The following is a 17,267-nucleotide window of genomic DNA, read 5'->3' on the forward strand; positions in this document are numbered from 1 at the left end:
CCTGTTTAGGGAAGCTTTTAATGTTTAATAGGTTATTGTATTTTAGTGTTCTGTTGGAAGCCGCCCAGAGTGGCTGGGAAACCCAGCCAGATGGGCGGGGTATAAATAATAATAATAATAATAATAATACCTCTAAGAACCACCTGCCACCAATTCTGTATCCATTTTGAGCAGGGCGGGTTCCAGGTTTAAAGGAATGGGATTTGTCTTGCATCAGTGGGCATCTGGCTACCTTACCTGGTGACAGGAACAAGTGGTGGAGAGCCGCCATTTTCATTTTCCACAATTCCCCTGGACACAACACCACTCCTATGCATTGTGGGGAAATCAGACAGTAGTCCTTGACTAGAGCACCAGTTTCAAGGAGGGGGGCGCGGGTGGCGCTGTGGTCTAAACCACTGAGCCTCTTGGGCTTGCCAATCACAAGATCGAATCCCCGTGCTTCAAATCCCCGTGACGGGATGAGCTCCCGTTGCTCTGTCCCAGCTCCTGCCAACCTAGCAGTTCAAAAGCACGCCAGTGTGAGTAGATAAATAAGTACCGCTGTGGTGAGAAGCTAAACGGCGTTTCCATGTGCTACTCTGGTTTCCATCACGGTGTTCAATTGTACCAGAAGTGGTTTACTCCTGCTGGCCACATGACCCGGAAAGCTGTCTGTGGACAAATGCCGGCTCTCTTGGCCTGAAAGAGAGATGAGCGCCACAACCCCATAGTCACCTTTGACTGGACTTAAGCATCCAGGGGTCCTTTAAAGGTAAAGGGACCCCTGACCATTAGGTCCAGCCGTGGCCGACTCTGGGGTTGCGACGCTCATGTCGCTTTATTGGCCGAGGGAGCTGGCGTACAGCTTCCAGGTCATGTGGCCAGCATGACTAAGCCTCTTCTGGTGAACCAGAGCAGCACATGGAAATGCAGTTTACTTTCCCGCTGGAGCGGTACCTATTTATCTACTTGCACTTTGTGCTTTCGAACTGCTGGGCTGGCAGGAGTAGGGACCGAGCAACGGGAGCTCACCCCGTCGCGGGGATTCGAACCGCTGACCTTCTGATCGGCAAGCCCTAGGCTCAGTGGTTTAACCCACAGTGCCACCCGCGTCCTTTAAGGAGGAGCTTAGGCCCCAGCCGTTGCACAAAGGTCCTGCGTGATGGTGTCAGGCTCAGTCTTGACCTCTTGCCCAGATAACAAACCTTCTGTTTTCCAGGCGTTTACCTTGTATGCATCTGTTTCACCAAGTGTGTGTGGACCAGTGGCTCGCGACCAGCAAGAAATGCCCTATCTGCCGAGTGGACATTGAAACACAGCTCGGGTCCGACAGCTGAGAGGAGAACCAGCTCTGGGGATGTGTCCTCTTTTCCTTTCCTTTTCTTGGTCCTTCCTGGGGCGTCGCAGCCCCTTTGCAGCAAAAGTTTTGCCTTTCTGAGCCATTTGATTTTGTGTGTGTGTATGAAGAAAGCCTGCAAGCACATTCGCAGATTATTTAAACAAAAAATTAAATTAAATTAATTTTTAAAAAGAAGAAGAAGAAGAGGAAGACGAAAATGAGGAAGACAGAAAAGATGTTGGTGAATGATGGTGATGAAGAAGAAGAAGAAGAAGAGTTGGTGGTTTATAATATCTCGAGGTAGGAGGAGATCCGTGCCACCTTGTTGACTGCGAAGCATGGGTATACGCAGCTAGAAAGCCGGCGGGAAGAGTTAGTTGTGGGAAGGACGGTACATAATGTTCCTAGTTATGGCCTCTCAATCCTGCTTCTCAAAAGGATTGTATATAATATACCTCTTGAATAAGTAGAAACACATTAGGGGTTCTTTAGCTATTTCTATGGATGGCTTCCAGAGCATGTACGCTTAAAGAAATGTCGTCTTTTGATGCCCTGTCATCTTGTGGTGGGTCTGTTGCTATTAACCTAATCTGCACCAAACATCGCATTGGGGGCTTTTGTTATCTTTTCGTTTTTCCATAAGGTTCCTTACTTTGGTGCCTGGCTGAAACATAATTGGGGGTGGGGGAGGGAATGGGGGACACAAAGACACAAGAGTAAAGTTCTTTTCTTGCTTGGGTGAAAACAGGAAGGAAAAAGAATCTTGTTTACGCTGGAAAAAACAAAAGAAATATATATCTATTTCTTTTCCCTTAGGAGCATTTGACTCGGGAAAAGATTGCAGTGAGGTAGGAAATTAAAGAAAATGAGGGAAAGTGGAAATTGGAAGGAAATTTGGCGGTTGGGATAAAAGAGCGGGAAACTGTCTTTCCTGCTTATCTGCTGGTGCTGGACATGATACTTAGGGCAGAAGCCCAGGATGAATTTCGCTTCCGTCTACTGGATCTGAACGATGGGTCTCCCAAGGAAGAATTAGAACATCTCTCCACAAGCCTCAGGCTTAGCCTACTTCTCCTTCAGAAAAATACATATTATTAATTTGACACTCTCCCTTTTGGAGCAATGGAACCATTTTCTGCCTCTTTTAAAAACAACATGGCAGCCATTTGATTGTCAGTAGGCAATTTGCTTTTGGGGAGCAGCGACAAGGTGACTTTTAACCCTGGAGGGCTCCTTGGGCTCTATATCTTGTGACTGGTAGGAGGAAGCGATCTTCACCTGGTCTTGTGCATGAGTTGGATAGATGGTTTAAGCTAGATAGATAGATGGTTTAAGAATACACTGTCTTTGGTAACTGGTCGGGGTGAGTCTGAAAGGCCACAGGAAATAGATTCTGCCATCTTTTGGCAACACAATAAGCACAAGCCCTGCTCTCCAAAGCATGGAGAACGGGGCCTAAAGACCACATCTTGCCTGTTCTACCTTAAATTCTTGCACAAAAGCTACATGGGAAGTTTCTCATCAAATCCCATAGAACTCTTCCAGAAATATTCCCCCACCTCGCTCTCTCAGGATCCCAGAGACTGAAGGAATGGCAGGGGCTGACTGAGCAAAATCTTCCACTTTTCTTCCAGATCTTTGCGCTGTCTACCGTGTGTGTGTGTGTGTGTGTGTGCGTGCATGTGCGTGTGTGTGTGTGTGTGTGTGCTTAGAGAGGTTTTAGCACTCAAGACAAACCCTGCATTACTTATTTTTCAAGTGCCACAAATTAAGTAAAGGGGAGGGGAGAAATTCAGTCCAAATTTACATGGTGAAAGCCCTTTTGATACATGGAATATTTTTAACACGGACAACATTTCAGGTTCCTGGAAAACATTAGAATGATGCTCTGGTCTTGGGAGGCAAATGTGTGATTGCTCAAGCAAATACTGTATGTTTGCGTGTGCATATATAGTTATTATGTCCTGAAACTGGTTTTCAGGCTGTCGACTGCATAATACACACGTAATGTACCTAAGTTGGGCAGTGTCCACTGAAGGAGCATTCCACATCCTTAGCAGAACGGGGAATGATGTGCGCAATCTGCTGTTCAGGAAGAGGAATGAGGGTCAGGACGAATTCAGCCTTTCCCGATCTCTTTTTCTCACCAAGCAGCTGACCAGCGGAATGACAGCTTCCTTTACAAAACTTTCACCACACAGCAGAAGAGCCAACACTTTATTTTATTTTATTTTTTTAATATAATTTTTATTAACAAACCAATCAAATCACATTAATTCCAAATTACAATGCCAAATTTTTAAATTTTTGTTGGGGGTACCCATGCTTCGAGCTCCGAAAGGGATCCAAACATCTCTCTTGCTGCTGCTTTAATATTCACAGTTCTGTCCGAATAATATTCACAGTTCTGTCCAATCTTCACTTTATTATGTTCCTCATCTTCTTGTTGTTATCATATATTCCTTTCTTTGTGACCTCTGATAGTGTCCACAAACAGGTTAAAGCAGAGGAGCCACCACTTAGGGGCCATGGGGGCTTCGGCCCCCACAACAAAACATTTGTGGGGGGTAGGCTCCCACAAAGTTAATGGGCATTCCCATTTAAATGGTGTGTGTGCACTGCTTCATGTGATCAGTTATGCGTGATGGGGCTGTCCCGGGCCCCCACAATATTTTATCCAAGTTGGCGCCCCACAAGCCCACATACTGCAAACACTCGCTTGGTTTTTGACCTGTATATTTAAACTGGTCTAAAACTGGTATAAAACAGAAGGCCCTGCCCCACTGGTAAAATTACTTTTGCATGCCTGTTCAATATTCTTTGTAGGAGAGTGGCCCATGCACTCATGACAGTGGTTCCTGTGGGCTCCTTGAGTGGGGACCGTAGCTGTCAACTTTTCCTTTTTCTTGCGAGGAATCCTATTCAGAATAAGGGAATTTCCCTTAAAAAAAGGGAAACGTTGGCAGCTATGGAGGGGACCATCATAGGTATTTTATGTCCTTCCAATTTAGGCCTGAACCCAGGATGGGCTATTGCACAAAACATACAGAACAAGTGAATATCATTTTTTAAAAAAACATTTCAATATAGATTTTTAAAAAAAATTAATGCGAAAACAACATTATGAAAACTGGTCCTTTGAATCAGGCGGCTTACTTGAGGGTTCAGAAATGAGAGAGGCTGACGGCCCAGTTCATAAGCTCATTTTTGTGTGCTATTTTTACTACGTTGCATTTTTCTCATCCGCTGACCTTTACAGATCAAGCTAGCTATAGAGTGATCTTTTCTTCCCGCTTGGCCAGAAGCATCAGTATTTTAAAAGGCTTGCTAGGTGCCCAATTCATTCAGGATGAAAACAGGCTCCTGGACCAGTTTGCAAAAGTACAAATATATATATATATATATATATATATATATATATGAATGAAACTCCCCACCTCCAAAAAAAAAAAAAAGGAAGAAAAAGAAAAAGCTTGAGATGCTTTCTAACTGTGAGTGGGTGGAAACAGAAAGATTGGAATCCTGAGCAGCTGCGCTCCACACTGGTTCTCAGGAAAAATTTGGCTACAAATGAGCCATTTGTCCATGCAGCCTTTAAATCTGAAAAGGGTGGTTGGTCTGCAACATTTAATCGATTAATCAGTCAGATTAATCAGTCAAAGGTGTTTGATCAAATTAAAAGTTGCAGCTTCATTAATAGAGCACCCGACGACGATGATCGCCACTTAATTATTTAATTACTCATTTGAATCATTTCTACAGAAATTGGGAGCAGCAGCGACCACCTTAGATTAGGTGCATCCTTTCGTAAACTGCTTCTACTGCCTACTGTGACAAGTGAGGGGAAAGCATAAACTTTTGATAAACGCCGCATGGTTTTATTTGCAGACATATTTTTTTCAGGTTGAAATGATAAATGAATTGATTAAGTTGTCTAAAACTCACATGGCGATTAAACCAATTTTGCTTTTATTGGGTGACAACCTAAAAACAATGATCATTTCATCCTCCCCTGAAAGCGTAAAGTTCAATTCAAGAGTACAATTTTTGCAGTGATAAATATTTCAATCCCCTTGTCGCAAGAGGCAGCGATTTAAGCGAAGGCTCGCGCCCTCTCTGTCTTTTGCCTGGCAGTCCTCTGGAGGATCAAAAGAAACAAGCGTGATCCCACTTGCCTTTATACATTTTTAATACTCTGAGGCAACAAAGGAAAAATAACAAGCTCCCCCTGTGCACATTTTTCTATTACCAAAAGGACTTCAATACAAGTGGGGTCCCACAAATGTTTGCAGAAACATTTGCTCTCAATTCAGACCTTCTTGCCATTTTGCCCCCGTCCCTTCGTAACAACCACACATTGCCTCTTCTGTCTTTAGCTCCTATGTGCTGGTGCCTTTTTTTTTTTTTTTTGAGCAGTTAGAATAGACTTATTCCATGACCTCACAGCAGCTCGGCCAATGGCTAAGAATGGCTTGCAGGTAACTGCCAAATTGTGTTTAATCCCTCAGGTCTTATTGCTGGTATTTGTACCTAACAGGGTTTTTTTTTTTTTTTTAAAAAAGGGGTCTTGTAGAACTACTATTTCCCGGCAAAACTTCACATTCTCTCATATATATATATATATATATATATATATATATATATATATATATAATTTTATTAGCATTCCTCCAAGAATGGTAAGGGTCCTCAGCCCAAAATGCCAAGCAGGGACTAAGGATGAATGAAAAGTATAAATGTGGGCATGAAAACTCTTCTCCATCATAAGTTCTTCCTTTCCTTGGAAAGGGTGAGGCAGTGGGATATAATATTTTCACACACTTTCTCTCTATCTTAGCTTCTTTCCCCATTGGAACAAGTGAGGAAAGCTCTTGCAGTGGATTCAGAGACAGTGATTGGCTGATTTGAGTCCCCAACTTCATGCCCAACTTCATGCCCAATGCTGAGTTTCACCCTCTTTGCTACTTCTGTCTGGCCATGCTATTTAGAGAAGAAGCTCATCGCAGTTGCCTAGCCAGACCCAGAAGTGCTCCCTCAACAGAACCCAGAGGGGAAGGAACTGAGGCATAAAACCAGCAGAGCAAACCAGACTTGGACCCTGTTCCAGAGAGTCCATTCATTTGGTTCTGCTAATCTGTGACTGACACCTGCTTCTACCCAAGTTCTACTCCTGTGGAAGGAGTAGATCTGAGTTAGTCACGTCCATTAATGTAAATAGATCTGTTTAGAATAGAAATGGCATTGGGTTTTAACCAATGCTAGCCCTACTCAGAGTCGACCCATTGATGTAACTTGACAATGACTCACGTAGGAAGCTAAATAGCTGAATCGGTAGAGCATAAGGATCTTAATCTCAGGGCTGTGGGTTCAAGCCCCACACTGGGCAAAAAGATTCCTGCATTTCAGGGGGTTGAACTAGATGACTCTATAATTATATTATTCTAACAGGTCTTCTTCTCTGAGTAGAATTTAGTTGCATGCAGCCCATAGCGTGCCACCAAACTTTGACCAAAAACAGCATTGTCCGTTCTGGAAAACAGAGTTGATCCCAAGATGCGAGTGAGAATGCATTGCAGGGCATTGAACTGGATGAGACGTTGGGTTCCTTCTATGATTCTATGAATGGTTTTCTTAACCAGACATGTCTGCTTAAATGAACAGGCTGTGTTCAGTGATGCAACTCTGCCAGTTCCAGGAACCTCTGAGCACATAACAAAACTTCCTCTCCCTTTGTGCCCTCAAAAACAGCTCTGGAGGATTGGGGGACCCTCTGAAGCATTTTCAGGGGCCCACAGGGAGACGAGGAAATGAAATTCTTGTTGCGCAGAGGAACCCTGCTGGTGTGACATTGGATACAACCCTATGATCCCTCAAATATCACCTTCTTGTTTTGTGTGAACAGTGGAAGAGATTGCTCAGTGGCAGCCAGAGGAGGCCAAGTTTGGAAAGATTCACTTCAGACGATTTTTCTTGTCTTCTGAGGGAAGAACAGGCATCCATTCATTTTCTTTCAAAACAATTAAAAACCCTTTTTGCGAGGAAAAAATCCAAGAGTCGCTTACTTTTGCCGGAAGGTGGCGCTAGAAATCGGTAGCCATCTTCCAATTTGCTTTGCTAAACTTTAGGGTTGAAGCCCAAAGTCAAGAAGAGCTGAGTGCCTTGGGACTAAAAACAAACAAATAGAAAACATTGCCCAACAATATGGCTTGGGCCTACTTCCAGCAGCAGCAGATTATACTGTTAATAGCATTTAATAATCATAGTAATTAATAATAGCAAGCAAAAACAAGAGTGATATGGGATATCGGTAATGGGGCAGGGGTTTGGTTGTGTCAAGTTCTAAGCAAATGTAGAGAGAAAAGTTGGCCAAACTTCAACGAAGGGGCAGCTTGCAACATGGTTTTCTTTCAGAGATGGTTCTTGATTTACGTAGATGGGCAACCAACAGCTCTGTCCATGACTGACTGTGCTGGGATTGAGCTTCAGAATCTATTTACAACTTTCATCCTGATTCTTTCCAAAAGAGTTGGCATATTTTTATGTACAGGGTGCTTCCACTCAGAAATGGCACCCACTCCTCCCTATAAACTTCTAAGCACAGGAAGAAGACTTGACCTCAGGGGACCCTAGTTCTTCATTTGTGCTGTGCTATCTGCAATGATCCTGGTTGCGCTTGTTCCAGAACGTAGCTGCTCCAGCATCAGTATTTGGCTGGGTTGCTGCCTCCCAGGACAGAGGTCTATGAAGAGGTCTACTGAGAAGGAGAGCCACCATCTTTGTTCTTGTTCCGTTTTCTTCGTGGGACCCATTGGTTTGAAAGTGGCAAGTGTTGATTCCGAGTCCTCCTTGGATTTCCTGTCCAGAGCACTGCTTCTAAGGAAGAAGGCACCCACCACCCCAGTGATTCAGCCCAGTTGGGGGTCTCCCTTGCTTCTGCCTCTTATGGGACAACTATGGAGACCTGCTAGCCCATCTCATTCTGGGGCCTACAAAACTCGTGGGGCTTTATGGAGATCACAGCAAGAATGGAATGGGAATCAGTGTGGCGTTTGGTGCCAATGAAGAGGGGGAGATTTCCTCCCTCAAAGCAAATGCCACCTTCAGAGGAGAAGTTTTCCTAAGGGTTAAATGCCCTCTGCCAGCTGCAATCCCAGTAATTAACACCAACACCCACCAACTGATGCTATTTGCATTCTTCAAAACCTGCAGTTAGATGCATTTGATGTCGCACCTAGTTTGACCCTTTGTGTCTTGCAGAAAATGCTTAGAAGTTGACATAGCCAAACTCTTACTTGGGAAATATTTTTAATGGGGAGGAAAAGGGGCTCTTTTTTAGCCCTGTCTGAAAAGCAACCATTCTTTGTGGGGGGGAAGCGAGAGCTTCCAATCCAAGTGCTTAAAAGCCTATGCGAAAGTATTAATATATATACATACATACGTACATATATATATATATTACATTATTTGCCTAATGAATAATAAGCACAGTTTAAAAAAAAATGGTGAAGCAAAGCACCAAACCCTCATTGGTTTTTTTAAAAAAAATATTATTATTATTATTATTTGGAGTGAATGGGTGAGGGACGGCGACTTGTACAAGCGAATGCATGTGAACCGCCAGAACTGCATTAGATGACGTTCAGTGGCTTTGCAGTTAAACGTCTTGTGCGAATGAGGACATTGAATGACCTTTCAAAAAGAAATCTCTAGAAACACACACAAAAAACACATCGATAGTTTACAGGGTTTTGTGAGTTTAAATGCCTTATATTTAACAATCATAATTTATGACTAACTTGTAGATATTGTGGGTTCTTATTTAATTATTTTTATAGTTGGGTTGTTTGTTCTTTTTGCATTTTTAATTATAATTTATTTATTTAGAAATGAATACTAATTTTTTTAATTGCTCCTCTATTACCTCATAATATTTTTTTGGCATAATTTCTGGGAATGGAATGCTTTGCATGCGTCGGTACTTTCAAAGAATAATAATTTTAAAAAAATAAATGATAAAATGGGCGGGGCACATTTATCGTTTCAAAAACAAAAACAAAAAAAATATTCAGGGTGTGTGATGACAAACTGTATTACTTGTGGTGCTGTTACCTTGGAGACATTCCATACAAAAAAAAAATGCAAAACTTTGATTCTGTATGCTGTGACATAGTGGAAAATCTGCAATATAGTGGCCGTGTTTTAGCACACACAAAAACACACATACACACATTTAAAACATATATAGATATATAAATATATAGATATATATGAATATTATTTGCACTCATGATCAAATTGCGATGATCCACTCGCTCCTGCCTTTTTGTGTGTGTGTGTGTGTGTCGAGGGAAAATTGCCACCCTCAAAAACCAAACAGAAGGAATGTCTCCCTTTTCTGAAAGCTTTGGATGACATGCCAAAAAAGGGATCTTTCTTCCCTTGGGGATTTCTGCAGAAACAAAGCATGCCCACGAGAGCCGATCCACGTACGACGGTGGCTGGGTGTACATTTGGCCACGGGGAACTGAGGCACTAGAGAGAGCAAGCCTTGGGCTTCTGTATCACCCAGCCCTTGCCATGCGCAGAGTCTCCTTTGTGGAAACTATGCTCTAGTTTCAGCTACGCTTGCCTTGCATTTTTGGCTACCTGACTAGGCCTTGCCAGTGTGATCCTCCAGCTATATAAAAGGGGTGTGGATATCACACAAGCAAGGCTTACTCATGTAAAGGCTGCCCACTAAAGGTTCACCATGTGGTTGGAAAGGGTGCGTCTGAGCTACAGCCCAGTCCCACCCACCCAGATCATGTGCGAACCAGTCTCAAATCTCCCAAACATTACAAGCAAACCCCAGGCTGGTGCATCTTAAGGAAAGAATCACCTGGACAGGTGCTTCATCCCAGCTGGAGAGATGTGCTAGTCCCCGATATCTTAGCAGGTAATGGGGGGGGGGGGGGGAAGGAATGTCCTGGTTTTCCAGGGCAGTAGGTGGGTATGTAACTTGTCTGCTGAAAGTGGTATCCCCAGCCATGGGATGGGATGGAAGCAAAATTTGCTTCACGTCTTAAGTGGGGTCACACTCCCTCTTCCAGGTCCTTGCACTGATTTGTACAGTGGTACCTCGGGTTACATATGCTTCAGGTTACATAAGCTTCAGGTTAAAGACTCCCCTAACCCAGAAATAGTGCTTCAGGTTAAGAACTTTGCTTCAGGATGAGAACAGAAATCGGGCTCCGGCGGCGCAGCGGCAGCAGGAGGCCCCATTAGCTAAAGTGGTGCTTCAGGTTAAGAACAGTTTCAGGTTAAGTACGGACCTCCGGAACGAATTAAGTACTTAACCCGAGGTACCACTGTACATACATGCAACATGCGTGCAACCTTACTGGAGTAGAACGGTAAGGGCAGGCATTAATAAGGGAATATTATGATTGACTGTGATTATGGATGGCTGACCTCTCCAGGATTTTCCTAACATGCACCAGCTATGGCAAAAAAGGGAACCTTTGTTTTTGTAAAAAAAAAAAAAACACCCCACCAGGGCAGCACGATCACACAGTTTTTCCCTTAATGGCAGAAGAAAGTGAATGGATCATCCACTTTTTTTTTTTACTCCTACTGCTGTTCTGTTGTGCTGTGCAACATTTTGCTACATAGACTATTTTATAGGAGAAAGCTAGAAAAAAATATTTATTATTAATATTAAAGCAATAGTGCATTTTGGGAGGGGGGGTGGAAATCCAAGAGACATTAGAAATTGTGTAAATGCTTAGATTCACTTTTGGTGGATTTTTTTGTACTTTATTTATAACTAATAAAATGAATTGCATTGCTAACTACTTCCCCGGAATACGTGATGGCATCGTGATTGGGTGGGAAGGGAGCACTGGATGGGTTGTGGGAGCTGGGTTTGTTAAAGCACTGGGTCTCGCCGTTTCTAGCAAAGTCTGGAACAAACAAACAAGGGACCGAACAACCTTTTCGGGTCAGTGGAGTTTTGAGAAAGTTCTGGGGGTGGCAACTGCAAAAGGGCTGCTGTGGGAGGTTGTGGCATATCACAAAATGGGTGCCATCGGGATGTGGCATAATGCAAAATGGCTGCTGTGGTATAACTGCAACATCCAAAAGAGCAGAAAAAGAGACAGGAACACAAGATGGGGCTGGTATGCCCCCACCAAGGCCGGATTTAAGTTTGATTTAGGCCCTAAGCTACTGAAGGTAATGGGGCCCTTTATATGTCCAGCTGTCCTTTGTCAACAACAATTTGTCACTGTTTTTTTGTGTTGAATATATGCTATATGGTAATTTATGGACCTAATAGGTATCCAAAGCCATTTGCACATAACAAAATATGCAGAATGTAGGCACCCTATATATAGAAATGAGCAAACCAGTGATATTTTAGGGAGCAGGCGAGCAGGTGGGGCCTACAACACAGGAGCCTACACAACACAAAACACTGTTGCTGTAGGTAAATGTAAAGGGACCCCTGACTGTTAGGTCCAGTCGTGGACGACTCTGGGGTTGCGGCGCTCATCCCGCTTTATTGGCTGAGAGAGCCGACATACAGCTTCCTGGTCACATGGCCAGCATGATCAAGCCACTTCTGGTGAACCAGAGCAGCACATGGAAATGCCGTCTACCTTCCCACCAGAGCAGTACCTATTTATCTACTTGCACTTTGACGTGCTTTCGAACTGCTAGGTTGGCAGCAGCAGGGACCAAGCCACGGGAGCTCACCCCGTCACGGGGATTTGAACTGCCAACGTGATTGGCAAGTCCTAGGCTCTGTGGTTTAGACCACAGCGCCACCCGCATCCCTTCGTTGCTGTTATTCGTTTTTTTTAAAATATTCTATTTTGGAAATGTACATCCAGGTTTTTTCCCTTTAATTTTTTTGGGGGGCCCCCAAGAGAGTGGGGCCCTAAGCTATAGCTTGTTTAGCTTATACGTAAATCTGGCACTGGCCCCCACCATGAGCTAATAGGGAAAACGGAGAAGAGGCGCTTACAGCAAAGAGGAAAAGACATTTAACTCAGCCACCACCAGACTGGATCACAGATCTTTGCAGAACTCCTCTCCTCAGAATGGAAGGGAAGTGAGTGTCCGATCCTGGCCTTGAATGAAATGTGAGCGTGTTTTAATGGTGGTGGTGCAAATTTGGAGAGGCCAAACTGCCGGGGAGGGGAAAGGAACCGAGACAGAAGGACAAATGGTCTCCTGTCCATTGTGGATATGTTGGGGAGTAGTTTGGCAAACCGCTGTTGGGGTGAACTGTTGGAAGGGGGGACTGGTTTGAGGACAAGCTGTGTGGGTAGAGGAGCTTCGGTTGAGCTGTGAGGGGAGGTGTGAGGGACTGGGTGAGGTGTAAAGGGAGGAGGGATGGCCAGGTATGGGAGAAGGAGAGTTGGGGAGGCAGGTGCAGCGAGCAGGGGTGGTAGCCCTGTGTGTGTGTGTATACATAAGAATAGCCTGCTGAATCAGGCCAGTGGTCCATTTCGTCCAGCATCCTGTTCTCACAGTGGCCTGTGGAAACCGGCAATCAGAACACGAGCACAAGAGCAACTCTCTCCTGCTATTCCCAGCAAATGGTATCCAGAAGGATTTCTGCTTCCAACTCAGAAGGTAAGGCACAACTCTCATGGTCAGCAGCCATTGACAGCTCTCTCCTCAATATATTTGTCTCCCTTGGGAGGTGATGGACTCTGCTTCCTTGGAGATTTTTGAAGCAGAGGTTGGAGGGCCATCTGTCATTTGAGATTCCTACATTGCAGGGGGTTCACCTGAATGACCCTCGAGGTCCCTTCCAGGTCTATCATTCTATGGTCACAGTAAGGGGCTGCAAAATCCCTGTTACAAATGTCCAGCTCACATTAAAGATAGAGGTACCCCTGACCGTTAGGTCCAGTCGCGGATGACTCTGGGGTTGCGGCTCTCATCTCACTTTATTGGCCGAGGGAGCTGGCGTACATGTGGCCAGCATGACTAAGCCGCTTCTGGCGAACCAGAGCAGCGCACGGAAACGCCGTTTACCTTCCCACCGGAGTGGTACCTATTTATCTACTTGCACTTTTGTGCTTTCGAACTGCTAGGTTGGCAGGAGCAGGGACCGAACAACAGGAGCTCACCCCATCACGGGGATTCGAACCGCCAATCTTCTGATTGGCAAGCCCTAGGCTCTGTGGATTAACCCACAGCGCCCCCCGCGTCCCCCAGCTCACATTACCCTGCACAAAATGTAGAGTTTCCAGGGGTCTTTGTGAAGCTGTATTCTGCTAAACTCATTTTAAATCCTGTTGTTTGCAGATATCTCCAAGGGGATGTATTAGTCCCCAAGGAAAAGATGAATAAAAAGAAAAGCCTCTGGGTAACTGGCCTGTCGCCTAACTAATCTCGTAGGTAGTCTGTGGGGCTAAAATGCTGCCATTAGGCGAAGACAAGAGGCAGTTGCGAGAAAGAAAACAGCAGCAGACCTTTAAAGGACAGCATCTAAAGTTTGGCAGACATCACTGGCGTTACGGTGGCAGAACCACGCCTGCCATTCTCAGCTCCTGCAGCCGCACCAATTTAATTTGGGTTTCTGTAGTATGGCATTGACCGAGGAGCGAGCGCATTAGCAAACGAGGAAGTCACTGCAGCAAACGAGCTCTCCATGCCTGACCAGCTGACAGCTTCCCAGCTCTCCAGCTCCCTTTGCCAAGAATGCATTCATTTTAGAGAAATATATGTAAATCCTCCCATTGGAAAAGTTCAGCGGGAATCTTATTACGCCTGTAGCGTCAGTTGTTGTAGCAACGGGCCTCCAGTGGGGGTGGGGTGTCAAAAGTTGAACGCGGCAGAAAGAGAAAGGAGGATGGAAGCATTTTTGTGTGAGTTGCTTTGGTCAGGGTCTCCTGTTGGGTCTCTGCAAGCAGCCTCAGCTTTGGTTTGAACACACTTTGCATTGACTCCTGCAATGCAGGAATCACAGCTAAAGAATCCCATCAAACCTCTCCTTAAAAACCTCCAGCAAAGGAGAGCCCACCACATTCAGTTGGAGTCTGTTCCGCAGTCGAACATCTCTCACCATCAGGAAGTTCTCCCTCTTTAGTTGGAATCGCCATTCCTGTAATTTGAGCCCAATGGTTCAGGGTCCTACCCATAGGAGCAGCAGAAAACAAGCTTGCTCCTTTAGCTATCATATCACCTCTCAGCCTTCTCTTCTCCAGGCTAAATATACCCAACTCCTTCAACTGTTCTTCATAAGGCTTGGTTTCCAGACCCTTGATCGTCTTGGTTGCCCTCCACTGCATGCATTCCATCTTGTCAATGTCCTCCTTAAATTGTGGTACCCAGAACTGGACATAGGACTCCAGGTGGGGGTCTGACCAAAGCATAATGAAGCTGTACTATTACTTCCCTTGATCGGGATACAGTGGAACCTCGACTCACGACCACAATCCATTCCAGAGGCCCGTCCTTATGGTGAAACAGGTTGCTGGGAGAGGTGCCGTTGTGTGTAGGCACGGGCGGCAATTGCCCGCTTCTGCATAGGCGCGAACGGCAAGCGCCGCTTCTGTGGAGGCGCGAACAGCGATCACCGCTCCTGCGCATGCGCGAACGGCGGCAAACCCGCCGGTTACTTCCAGGTTTGCCGTGGTCACAACTTGGAACGTCCGCAAGTGGAGGCGGTTGTAAGTAGAGGTTCTACTGTACTCTACTTCTGCAGGGAGGGTTTTTGTGTGGGTGGGGTATCCTTGGGGACCCCCACTTCATGCAGCTGAGACCCACATGCAGTGGATGCTGCTCAATTAGGGCAAATAGGACGAGATGGTTGGATAGTGTCCTCGAAGCTACCAGCATGGGTTTGGCCAAACTGCGGGAGGCAGTGGAAGACAGGAGGACCTAGTGTGCTCTGGTCCATGGGGTCATGAAGAGTCTGACACGACTAAACGACTGAACAACAACAACAGGGCATTGTTCTACCTTCTGCTGCTCTCTCTTCCTTCTGCCCTACTAGTCCTAAAGGGAAATATATGGAGTATATATGATGCTCTGGTGTTTGTATGTAAAGTTGTATACATAGTTCTATGATTCTATAATTTGTCTTGTGAGCAACCTGTGGCCTTCAAGAAATTGTTGGACTCCAACTCACTCCCATCAGCTGGACAATTGTCAGGGATTATAGGGACTGTAGTTCAACAATATTTGAAAGGCCACAGGTTCCCCATCCCTGACTTACCTCAACAGCCTGAGAATTGAACCTTAAATCTTTCATATCCAAAGCACGCACTCCATCATTCAGAGGTTTAGCTCCTAGATGGGCAGGAGATGACCAATGTTATTCCAGCTGCAAGAACATCCCTATTAACCTAATTAGAGGCAACCAATCCTAGCTTGGCATTTTCAGAACTCTGGAAGGGGGTGACCAGCTCATCATACAGGATTTATTTATGCCTGTAATAAAACTCAACAATATTTTAAAAGTCAACTTTATTCATGCTTAAGTACCAGCATATAATCTGGCAAAGTTAAAATGGCTCCATCGCACACACTGGAAATGTTTTTAATCAGAGAAAGGCGCCTTCTGTTTTTCATGTAAGTTGCTTTTTGTTAAAGTATTTTGTTCTTTTTTTAATTAAAAAAAGAGGATAAATCAAATAACAGCAATAATTAAAAATGTTAAAACACAGCATTTTAAAGGAATTTTAGTAAAGGTTTTCCAGCGAACAGGCACTATAATGACAAATGAACTGTGCATTAACGTTTTTTGTGGATTGCTCTGAAATGATTTAAACAAGGAGAAAAGAAGTTTTAAATGCAACGAAAATTTTACTGAAGAGGCGTATATTTTTACAAAACAGGGGTAAACTGCTAATATTCTGTAGCAGAAGCCTGTAAGCCCGTTGAAAGGAAACTGGCTGGTTTAAATTTACATGGTAAGCAAAAATGGGTTTGTTTTGACATTCTGTTTAAGATGGGGGAAGAAAGGGAACAGGGATCCAGACTGGGAAACGCCATTGCCCAGCCAGGTTTAAGGATTTCACGAAAAAAATGTACATTTAACGTTGCCATTAATTCCTTGGAAACAGCTCTCTGTAGGTTAACCCATCGCCTCGATTCTGATCCAGCCACTTCCCGCAGGGGAAATTTGTGGTCACGCCTGTAGCAGAGTTGGTGATCTCCACCCGTTCCACCAGCCATCCGCACGAGATCCCGGTGCTGTCGTGCTCAATGCGGACTTTTTTCAACTCCCCAAGCTCAAGGATCTCTAAGTAGAAGCGGTCGGTATTGCCCCGCTCAAAGAGGTTGCGGCACTTCTGCTTGAGCGCCCGCTTGCCGGAGTCCCCGTTCACTCCGAATATGGTGATGAGGACATTGGCGTCTGTGCCAGACCCCTTCTCAAACCCTGTCACAACAATGACCTCATATTTGACTGGCACCAAACTCCGAGCTTTGCTGGCAAAGCTCTCGATCACCTTGGCACACTCAAAGACCTTTTGGTCGCCCCTTTTCCTGCAGAGTGGTATTTTCGCATTGCACCTGAAGAAATACCTGCCAAAAGGAACAGAACAGAGCTTTGTACCTGGGACGATTAACGGCTTACCTTTCTGACCAAATATTTCGCTGCAGGGAGCTTATTTTTCTTGGGAGAGAGAAGCCACACTTTCCATAACAACTATTTTGTTGGCTTTGCTAAATCCCATTTGATTGAATGTTTTGTTATCCTCCTTTTGTTTAAATTCCTTTGGCTGGCAAACTTCCATAAGCATACCAGGCACAGAAATCCATTTAATTGGATGTGTAGCCTATTCCCCTCCGCCCTGCTTCTGAAAAGTTGCAATCTCTGCCCCATCCATTTCTCCAACCCCAATCTCAGATGACGATGATTATTTATTTCATTTATTAACCCCTTCCCACGAGGTGTCTCAAAGTGATCTACAGTGTAATAACATATGCAAAAAAGTTGCGT

At 44.7% G+C, this 17,267-nt stretch overlaps 2 protein-coding genes across 9 annotated transcripts in view; one reads left to right on the forward strand and one right to left on the reverse strand.

Moving 5' to 3' along the window:
• The window catches only part of ARK2C (arkadia (RNF111) C-terminal like ring finger ubiquitin ligase 2C), an 83,561-nt gene extending 79,931 nt beyond the window's left edge, over positions 1–3,630 (forward strand). For 3 of the 4 annotated variants that reach the window (XM_080973624.1, XM_080973623.1, XM_080973625.1), the window contains one exon: positions 1,202–3,630. In XM_080973624.1, coding sequence (XP_080829750.1) covers positions 1,202–1,319 — 118 coding nt within the window. In that variant the 3' untranslated portion in view covers positions 1,320–3,630. The remainder of the gene's footprint in view (positions 1–1,201) is intronic. The other variant, XR_013977628.1, reaches the window with a different exon arrangement.
• Positions 3,631–15,268: 11,638 nt separating this feature from the next.
• Positions 15,269–17,267, reverse strand: part of LOXHD1 (lipoxygenase homology PLAT domains 1) — a 187,559-nt gene continuing 185,560 nt past the window's right edge. For 4 of the 5 annotated variants that reach the window (XM_080973371.1, XM_080973373.1, XM_080973372.1 and 1 more), the window contains one exon: positions 15,269–16,849. In XM_080973371.1, coding sequence (XP_080829497.1) covers positions 16,369–16,849 — 481 coding nt within the window. In that variant the 3' untranslated portion in view covers positions 15,269–16,368. The remainder of the gene's footprint in view (positions 16,850–17,267) is intronic. The other variant, XR_013977591.1, reaches the window with a different exon arrangement.

The sequence above is a fragment of the Podarcis pityusensis genome, assembly GCF_964106645.2.
Source record: "Podarcis pityusensis genome assembly, chromosome: 11".
Taxonomy (NCBI): domain Eukaryota; kingdom Metazoa; phylum Chordata; class Lepidosauria; order Squamata; family Lacertidae; genus Podarcis; species Podarcis pityusensis.